Below are 10,638 nucleotides of genomic sequence, written 5' to 3'. Positions count from 1 at the left end.
ACTAAGGTGGTGATTGCCGCTTGAAGTGACGGATCGAGTAGAGCGTATCTGGACTAGTTGTAGGGGCGACACGTGTTCACCAAGTTGTCGGTAAATAAAGGCAACGGTGTTGTTGTTATCTTGTGGATTATATACATATCAAGTCATCGCGGAGCCACCTGGAGCTAATTGGTGGATTATATACATATCTTTAACCTCCGGTACCGCGTTAGCTTTTTATTTTTATTTTTTTATTTTAGTTTTCTTTTTAGTTTTTTCTTCTCTCCTGCCAACGTCTCTTCCCATCGCTCTCTTAGTAGAGGATGGGTCCACCGTCCACGTATGGATATCAAAGTGAGGTGTCCACCGTTATTCTGAAATAAAAATATTCAATAGAAGATAGTTGAATAAAGAAGAGAAAATTCATCTTTCACTTTATAATAAATTATTTAAGGTGGCAAGAAAACTTTCGCAAATTCATTGAATCTCTCGATGCAAGTAGCAACAGCAATCAGATTAAATAGTTAAAGTTTTTGAATAATTATGATTAGTTATATTTTTACTATGTTGCTTAACTTTTTCCTTTTCCTTTTTCTTTTACCCGTGTGACTTGGTAACTTTGTCCTGGGCCAAGTGATTATCGAGTTTTCATGAGATAATTCGTCTTATTATTAATGAATGTGAAGCTGAATACTTATGAGCACATCAGTGTACCTCACTGTGTGAGTATTATCAACTCATAACGGAGATCATTGGTTGGCTATATGCATACTAATTTTTTTTTTCTCTAAATTTAGTCCCCCTTTGGGCTAGTTGTGGGTCTCTAATTGGCCCCACCTATCTCAACATGGCTACATTGGGCCATTTACTATTACCTCTATGTGGGCCTGACGGCTTATCGGGCTCTATACCAGTTAAACCTACCTCTGTAATTGGCCTGCAAACTGAAGTGGGCCACCGCCTAGCAATGGGCGGCCATATGAGATCCTTCATATGGAATCCAACGGCCGTACATGATCCACCTGCCCTTCCCCCAATCGGATCTGCACCGACTCATTAACCTATTCAACAAACCACTACAACTAGATCCATTCGCTCCGTCAGTCGGATTCGTTTGCACAACTCCGACCCGATAAATTTGTTTGAATCTTTAAGATGTGCTAGTTATGGTGTTATACCTAATAACAGGTCGGGTCTAATTTGACCCCAACCCGCTTAAACCAAACGGCGGGACTTATATTTCCATTCCCCAAAATGATAGAGGAGATTTGAGAGAGAGAGGTGATCGAGATGGCTGAGGACGCCGTCTTCCTCTCTCTGATCGAAGAAGCCGAGGCCGAAGCCTTCGCCTCGGGAAAGGCGAAGCGGCCAAGAGTGTCCTCCGCCATGGCCGAAGAGGGCTCCTACATGGCCGCGCTTAAGGGCAGGCACAGCTCGCAATGGCAGCAGCAGCAGCAGCAGCAGCAACAACAACAACAACGACGACGAGCTCCAAATCCCTATCAAAACAAGAAAGAAGATTCCAAATCTAGCAACTGGAACAACCCCTCCTTGCTCTCATCCTCCGCTTCCGATGGGGGGGCTTGCTTCAAGTGCGGCGTTTCCGGGCACTGGGCGAAGGATTGCACTACTGGTATAGGATCAGCAGGGGGAAATCTTGTTGGCTTTTCGTCCAAGGGTGGGGAGGAGAAGGAAATGCCGGAAAAGTCGTGTCCTTGTGGGTCGGGGACTTGCTTGGTTTTCACTTCCAACACCGCAAAAAATCCCGGACGAAAGTTCTACAGATGCCCGCTTAGAGTGGTATGATGAGATTTCCTTATGGATTTGTTCGTAGTTTGGTATATATATATATATATATATATATATATATGACTCAGGGAATTTATTGTAATTAAGATCGCTCTTAACATGTTTGAAATTTTGTCCTAAAGAGAAAAATGTGGTGTAGGAAAATGGTGGCTGTAACTTTTTTGAGTGGTGTGACAGTCCATCAGCAAGCATTGGCGCTACTCGAAGTTCCGCAACTTATCAATCTGATCCGTCGCTTGCAGAACTTACATGCCCTTGCGGTAGTGGGCTTTGCTTGGTTCTCACCACGAAGACAGGGAAGAATGTAGGCAGGCAGTATTATCGATGCCCCGCAGATGCGGTATGAGCTAAAATACTTTGCATTTCCTTATATCCCGTTGTGCTTCTTCAGTCGCCTCTTTGTGATAAGTCATGTAGGATATTGTTGTAAGGAACCTTTTGATGTGCTAGGATCCCTATTTAATGAAGCATTAGACCAATTAAGCACTCATCTAAGGTAACTTGTGTTAGTTTTCAATATCTCTAAATTAATTGGAGATTTAATTGTTTATTCAACCTTAACTATTAAAAGTTACTCATCAAGAGTTACAGTAATGGTCCTAACACCAATTAGCATAAATTGTAACTGCAATTGATTGCTAGTGACCTACTTCTTTTACTGTGTTCCTACATTTTGTTTTCATACTTGTCTGTACTTGTGTCCAAGATTAACTAAGCTTTTTCCTAGCGGTGTGGTAACTTCTAGAGGATAACTAAATTTGGGGAAATTCTTGGAAGAACTCATGAGTCTTACACCCAGATTCTACCCATGTATGACCCTACAGAAGTAGTAGTGATGTCTTGACTGGAGCGAAAGCAGGTAGGAGAGGGGCTTACCTCATGGTTGATAATGACAATGATATTTTGAGGAACAAGAAGCAATCCTATTGCCCTTATTGAAGAGTGATATATATACAAGTATGTGGTTCCTACTATGGAAAGTAAACTATACTTACCCTATGATTGTTTACCATATAATGGTCATGATTATAGGATAAGACTCCTCAATCAAACTATATACAATTATACATATATATATAAATATTTATAACACCCTTTTCAAACTTAAGATGGATCAAACATTGAGAGTTTGGACTATAAGAATTTGTGTCATACAAAACTATGAGCTTTTGTGAAGAAATCCACTAGTTCTTTTTTAATAAAACATAATGGTAGTCCAACAGTCTTATGTAGATAATGATGTCGCACAAAATGGTAGTCAATCTTGATATGTCCGGTGTGTTCATGAAATATAGGACTGCTAACAATTTTGATAGCACTTTGATTGTCACAATAAAAGGGAGTAGGAGATAAACATCGCACGGCAAGATCTTGTAGTAGCCGCCGAAGCCAAATAAATTCTGATGCAGTATGAGACATAGCACAATATTCTGCTTCAACTCTAGATATAGAGACAACATCTTGCTTCTTAGAACAGAATGACAGAAGAATCACCAAGGAAGATACAATAGCTAGTAGTAGAGCGTTGATCATATGGGTTGTTCCTTGCCCAATCAGCATCTGAATGAATAGGCTCGACAAGTAAGAGCATAGATGGAGGAAAACAAAATTTATTGTAGGATGCCATAAAACTATCATAGGATGCAAAGAAGAGCAGCATAGTGAATTGATGTAGGAGCTTGAACAAATTGATCGACCACATGCATGCATAAGCAATACCAGGGCGAAAAACAACGAGATATGCAAGAGCCCTAACAAGTTCTCTCGATAATGGATATGATTCGCCAGTGGTTCAACCATGTCAGGATTAAGTTTGTGATGAAGTTGCATAGGGGTGTTGGCATCTGTATCATTTGTCATAGCAGCACGAGATAATAAATCAACAATATGTTTTTCTTGAGGAAACAAATAGCATTGGGGGGGTCCATAAGCAACTTCAATGCCCAAAAATACTCAAGAGGCTCAAGATCCTTAATCTCAAACTGGTTGTGAAGATAGGCTTTTACAGATTTTATGAATTCAATATCAGACCCAGTAATAATCATGTCATCAATATATAAGAAAAGAATGATACGACTCCTAGAAGAGGTATGAATGAACATAGCATGACCTGCTTCACTTCTAATGAACCACATTGAAAGAACAACATTGCTAAACTTCTCAAACAATTTCGAGGAGCCTATTTGAAACCATAAAATACTTGTCATAGACAACAAATATGATAAGGAGGATGAGGAAGTCCTAGTGGTGGTTACATATAAATCTCCATGGAGAAAGACATTTTTTACATCTAGTTGAAAGAGTGGCAACCGGTAACTAGAAGTTATAACAATGAGAGTACGAACATATGTCATCTTAGTAACATGAGCAAATGTCTCTTCATAATCAATGACATACTCTTGAAAAAAATAAATAAATGATTTGTAGGATCAAGAGCATCAAATAGTAGTTGCAAAGAAACAAATTTAGAATGTGGCTCTAGTTATTTTAGTATTAAGATTAACCAATCCAGAACTCGTATTTAAAGTTGATATTGTTTCTTACTAATTCAGAGTAGATTCCAATGAGCGTTCGGGCGTTAACAGGTATGACGGGCATAAGTGGTGGTGCAGGACGTACACTGACAAAGCAATAGGCAGATGAAAATGGGCATACGATGGTAGGGTAGTACAATAGACACGATGAATGCATGATGCAGCCAATAGGCAAATGATGTTGCTACGTGTAGACAACATGCAAACAATGTTTGCTCGATAGACATGCAACACAAATTGCTTGTAGATGACGGGTGATTAGCATACAACCGATGTTTGGATGATGCGCAGGAAGCACACATTTGACGGGCAACCGACGGGCAGTAATCCGTTCGTGTTAAGCGGGTACGGGTTGAGTCAACTTCACTCTAAGACGAATGCGATTCAATTATTAAACAGGTTGCATTTGGTAGACACAAACACAATATCATTTATTAAACGGAGATGCCACAATCCTTGTAACTCATTTAATAAATATGTCGTGTTAATATGACATAATTTATATCATGATTTTTAACCATCTACATGAATCAGGGAAGATGGTGAAGCCCATTGTTATAACTACTATGTTGGATCCCATCTTTACAACGGCAATAATGTAGTAGATTCTACTCTCCATTCACCCAAACACTAGGATTTATAGAGAATAAGTATTAATTGGAAGAAATTAGAATATTCTAGCTAAATCTAATTGAATCAACTACTAAAGCAAAGGAGTGAAAGATCATAGAACAACTACTACTAGAAGCGGAGATGCTCTCAGCCTTGATCCGCACGCTTCAACAAATTCCCATCGAAACCCCAATAAGACAACGAGATAAGGATCTCTTCTATCCCTTTTTAAGGGCAGCAAGGAGATTAGGGTTCCCGATGCATTGAACAAGTTGAGTCCGTGGCTGAATTCTCTGAGAAAAGATACTGACAACAGTGTGAGGAGATTCGATGATAGGGTTTCAGGCTTTTGATAAGGGTGGTAGATAGTAGGGTTCCGTTTTTAGGATTTTGAAGAGTGGGAGTGGGAGGTGGCTAATGAAAAAGGGAGACGGGAGATAGTAAGAGTGAATGAGTTAGGGTATGGCTTAGGGTCATATTGATGCGGATATCAATGACATATTACACAGGCACATGTATTAGTGCAGTTCCTCCTTTAGAAAATTAGTCTAAGTCAATTATTTTTATTATACATTTGCTATTTATAGTGTTTAGGGTTATATTTACTTTTTCGCAATTGTTTAAGATGTTATTTGCTTATTGTCATTTGTAAGGTCTATATATAGGCCAACTTTTTACTCAAGCGGGGTTAATGAAGAAATAAATTTTTTTTTGAGATCTCCAATGTGAGTTTTAGGTGTGAAACCCTAATTGGGAATGGAGGTGTGAAATCGCATTCTTTTTCTCTTTCTTTCATCATCATCGTTCCTAGAATCCTAACGATTCATTTGTTTCACATCATTTTTGATATCTGGTTTTTTAGGATTCAAATTTTCTCCAAACCATATTTTCTGTCTCCATCGCCCATTAATTTTCTCGTGCTACCCATCTTCTCCAACCTTTATCATCAATTCCACCGTGTATAGATGGCCCGCCTTCCAAGTTCTATGTTGTTCTATACTTGTCCTTCATTCGACACTTGCATCACGAATGTTAAATCATTATCACATGAGAAGATTGTTGTTGCAGAAGAACGAGAAGAATCAGTCATCATTCCGGAATTGCGAAGCAAGATCCAACCAAATGTGGAGTGTTCATGCATCATCCAATAGTCCATCATCGCCTAAATCAACCTTTTTCTTTGCCATAGGTGAGCAAAAAAAAAAAAAAAAATCAAATTTTCAATATTTCAAAATTTTTGAAATTTCTATTTTTGGCTCTTAATTTTTGTTAGAATCCCAACAAATTGCTCTACCCAATGGCATTGCCTTGACCCGTTTGCTCCACCCAACGACGACGACGCCGCATCAACGCCTTCCATCGATGACGCCGCTACCAGGGCTTCTCGACAGCGACGCCTTCCTTCTCCGACGGCAATGACTTCATTCTTCACCGGCGATGCTGTCCCTCTTGACGCCTACACCCATCGCTCTCCACCGACGCCGACATTGCCAACCTCGCTCTCCGCCATCGCTAACGCCATCTTCTCTTAACTCCGCTGCCTACCGTCGCTTGCTTGTAGCCGCCAACCCATATCCTTCACTGTCGTGTTCCCATTGATTTCTTCTCTCGGTCCCCATGATCAGTGTCATTTCTGAAACTGAGGACAAGCTTTGACATCACGAAGATTTGGGTGTGAAACCCTAGCTTGAGGGTGAATGTGTGAAACCTATTCTTAAGCATGATGATACTTAGTTTGACTGAAAACGGTAAGAGCCCGACAGATTAGAGAAGTATGAGAAAAGTCTCAATTCACTGCTCAAAGTCTCTATGGATAAGTCTTATCCTTAGAAAAACTTGGGTGTGAAACCCTTGCTTGAGGGTGGAGATATGAAACCTATCTCTGAATTTGATGATATTTAGCTTAATCGAAGTGACTTGGGGTGCCAGGAAACTGTGAGACTGGAGCAACCTGAATGTTGCAAGGGACATACTCGACAGAGTCGAGTTCTCTCCCACTTAGGGAGTATGATGCAGACATCAATGACATATTATACAGGTGCATGTATTAGTGCAATTCCTCCTTCAGAAAATTAGTCTAAGTCAATTATTTTATCATACATTTGCTATTTATGGTGTTTAGGGTTATATTTGCTTATTGTCATTTGTAAGATCTATAGATAGGCCAACTTTTTACTAAATCGAGGTTAATGAAAAAATGAATTTTTTTTTGAGATCTTCAATGTAAGTTTTAGATGTGAAACCCTAATTGAGAATGGAGGTGTGAAATCCCATTCTTTTTCTCTTTCTTTCACCATCATCGTTCCTAGAATCCTAACGATCCATGTGTTTCACATCACACACACATATATATATATCCAACTTGACCTGCATATCTAAACGGGTCAAACGGGTCAAAATAGGTTAATGATATAAATTCGAACACGACCTGATTATTAAACAGGTAAGGCAGGTTGACTCATTTACAATCCGAACCTGATTAGATTAAATCTGAACCCAATTAAGAGCCGAAGTATTGTATCGGGTTACTAGGCCGAATTAATTTTTGCCACCATAATTGACGTGCAGATGGCACCACACAATGGGTAGATGATCGGTGGATGACGTGTAGGCGGCACGTAGATGATAACAATGAACGTCGGTTGATGTGCTATGAAAACAATGACAATGGGCAGTTGGTGAGTAGATTCTTTTAGGCTAGAGCTCTGATACCATGATAATGACAATGATTCAAAAAAGCAAAGAACAATCCTATTGCGTTCATTGAAGAGTTATACACACACACAAGTATACAGTACCTACTATGGAAAGTGAACTATGATTACCCTATGATAGCCTACCATATAATGGCCATGAATATAGGAGAAGAATTCTCTTCAATTGTTCTATACACGGACATACAGATATTCCTAACAAAGGTAAGTTGGCCTCTGTAGTCGTCTATCTCAGAAGGTTAACTTACATGTGGCAGCCTTGTTCCTCTTAAAGAACTTTACAGGGAGAAGGATGACAGCTTTTGGTTTTAGCAGATCAATTCATCTTTAAGATACAAATAAGCCAATGAGAAGATAAAATAAATCTTACATATATGTTCACTGAAAAGACAGTACATACACATCTAGCATTTTGAGTAGTGTCCAGTTTTGGTGCTTTTGATCTAAGGTATATGTAATCAGGCTTGATATTTGCTTTATTGTCCTATTAATTATATTTCTCACACTTCTAGAATATATGGTTTTGCTGCATCAGATTACTTCTAGCATCTTGTGACAACATACATATGGTGGAATATTTTGTTTTTTTAGGGTTTATCACATGCAAACATTCAACATCAATAATATACATATGTTGGGATCTTTTGTTTTTCAGATCCGTTGGATAAACATTGTGCAAATTTTTGTTGATATTTTTGTTGATATTTTTTGTTGATATTATGATATTCCATTTTCATTTCCAATAGATAGTTTTTCTAGGATTTGTGTAGCTTGGTTTGTCTTCACATGTGTTATGCCCTTTTCACCTATTTATTGTGGAGTCAGACTCATCATTTGCTCTAATTTTTAAGTTGTGGTAGCATGACATTTATTGTATATTATCCTTTTCAATTTGTCCCTACGTTTGTCTCTATTGAATTTTGGGGTGCAACTATGTGATTCAAACTTGAGAAACCTGAAGTTCAAGGAGGCCTTCTGACACAGATACGCCCTATACATGTTTGTGTACATCATGCTCTATGTAAATCGTTTGTTTATTCTGAACATTATAAAAAAATTGTTGTTGTTCCATCTACATTCTACACTAGTCTGATTCATGTTAGAGGAACTTTCGAGCTAAAGCAAGTTCCATTCTCATGCTGTTGATTTCATAGAAATGCACATGCCATTGTTGCAATATTCAGTGGGGTTCATGGCAGGATCAAAGTGACAAGAACTTCTATATTACTACCTTGTGTTTCTTTGACTCATTTGTGGGCTAATGTATGCCTGTCTGCTGTTCAGCTATGCTTTTATCACTCTGCCTGGGACAGATATTTATGTACTCAGTAGGAGGAAGACATCTCTTATTTGTAAGATTGCAATATGCTGTGATAACCTCGTTTTAGTTTCTTCTTCGTCTTTTGAACCAAAGCTATCTGTCACTAAAATTGACAGTTGCTATATCTTCAAGTGATGCTGTCACAATCAAATGAATAATTAATTTTAAAATGTAGAACTGCTTTTTAATTAGGAATAATTCTACTTAGACCCTTTGAATTATTACTATTTTCTACATACACTCCCTAACCTTGTTTTTTAACGCATACATCCTCTGATCCAAAAAAATTTTGGTTTAGGGGTTTGTATAGTTTTTTTTTCTTAATTCAAGGGAGCATATAGAGATATTTTTTCAGTTTATGGGGGTGTATGTAAGTAATAAATAAGTTCAGAAAGTGTATATGAAAAATGGTAATAGTTTGTGATGGTGTTTGTTCTCTCTATAGAGTAGTTCTTTTCTGCAAAACCATTAAAATGCTTGTATTCTATAATGTCTTTCCTCTTGTTCTCTATTTGTACACCTCTACTACACTAGAATTTGGCATCTGCTGTGGAAGTAACAACGTTCATATTTTCTGCTTGACAATCATTGTTAATTTGGAGTATGCTGTCTTGGATGACTGGTCTTGTGTACTTGTGAGAATATCAGAAACATATTAAGAATGCTTGATCTTCTAATTGCCAAATTTGGCAATTTTGTTTTTTATTGTCATTGCTTTTGATTATTTACACTTTGTTGCACCATATTTTATTAACGAATCCACTTGTGTTCAGGATGAGTAAGATCTTTTGCACTGTTGCTACTTGATGAATACTGATACTTCCTCTGATACCCTTGCTCAAACAAACAGGTTAATGGCTCTTGTGGCTTTTTCAAATGGTGCGATGAGCAGCCCTCTCCAGGCACTCAACCTCCAGTCGCTTCACAAAAATATGGCCACAATAGCAGTGCGAGCAGCCAACTGTCTGGTGAGAGGAGCAAGTCGTCTTGCTTCAAGTGTGGGCAAGAAGGGCATTGGGCGAAAGAATGTCCAAATCAATCATCCGATCTCTGTTCGGATAAGGGTGATACCCATATACCTTCATCAGGTTCAAGTACGTGCTACAAGTGTGGCAAGGTTGGTCACTGGTCTCGAGATTGCCCTGCACAGAACCTGGCTGGTGCTGCTGGCAATATAAAGGCGTCAAATGCTTCTCGCTCTCAGTATAACTACAGATGCTAATAGCACTCTTAAACTTACCGAAATACGCCGACTGTACAGTAAACTCGAACAGCTCGCAAACTGGCATCATCTATGTTTGTCTGTTTTTGGTATCCCAGTGGTGATTTTGAGTTAGCTTAACATCTTAATCATGCTAACCACCGGGAAGTCTCTCTTGTGGACTCATTTCTGATGTATGATATTATAGTTTGCTGTGCACTTGGTACATCTTTTTCAATTTCCTTTTCCGAGTAAATCAATAATTTTTGTTTTCGTAATTGTTACCTGTGCTTGTGGCTGCTCCAGTATATTTTGCAAGTGAACTTATCAGGTTGTTTGCAAATTGCATCACGAGATATCTTGCCGTTTAGTTTTCATTAGAAATTAACCATGATCAAGATTCAAGTGTTGTAAAGGAATTATAGTATTTCATAGGTTCCAAACCGTTGTCCGTAAATCCATTTGAAT

The 10,638-nt window shown here is 38.6% G+C and overlaps 1 protein-coding gene across 3 annotated transcripts; it reads left to right on the top strand.

Annotated features, from left to right (window-relative positions):
* Nucleotides 1–1,159: 1,159 nt before the first annotated feature.
* Nucleotides 1,160–10,448, top strand: LOC140784583 (uncharacterized). Of its 3 annotated transcripts, XR_012108291.1 has the most exons (6): nucleotides 1,163–1,779; nucleotides 1,928–2,128; nucleotides 6,003–6,123; nucleotides 6,208–6,682; nucleotides 6,864–6,972; nucleotides 9,820–10,448. XR_012108291.1 is itself a non-coding variant. In XM_073132075.1 (4 exons), exons 1-4 carry the CDS (start codon nucleotides 1,270–1,272, stop codon nucleotides 6,351–6,353), a joined length of 978 nt encoding a protein of 325 aa, XP_072988176.1. In that variant the 5' UTR covers nucleotides 1,163–1,269; the 3' UTR covers nucleotides 6,354–6,972. The 3 variants fall into 3 exon arrangements, 2 of the variants coding, with proteins under 2 accessions (XP_072988175.1, XP_072988176.1); XM_073132075.1 differs by lacking the exon at nucleotides 9,820–10,448 and having other exon boundaries at nucleotides 6,208–6,972; XM_073132074.1 differs by lacking the exons at nucleotides 6,003–6,123; nucleotides 6,208–6,682; nucleotides 6,864–6,972 and having other exon boundaries at nucleotides 1,160–1,779.
* The last annotated feature ends 190 nt before the right edge of the window (nucleotides 10,449–10,638 follow it).

Source organism: Typha latifolia, chromosome 3 (assembly GCF_019914945.1).
Source record: "Typha latifolia isolate L0001 chromosome 3, TyphaL0001v2, whole genome shotgun sequence".
Lineage (NCBI taxonomy): Eukaryota > Viridiplantae > Streptophyta > Magnoliopsida > Poales > Typhaceae > Typha > Typha latifolia.
This window is presented reverse-complemented; position numbering and strand designations above follow the sequence as displayed.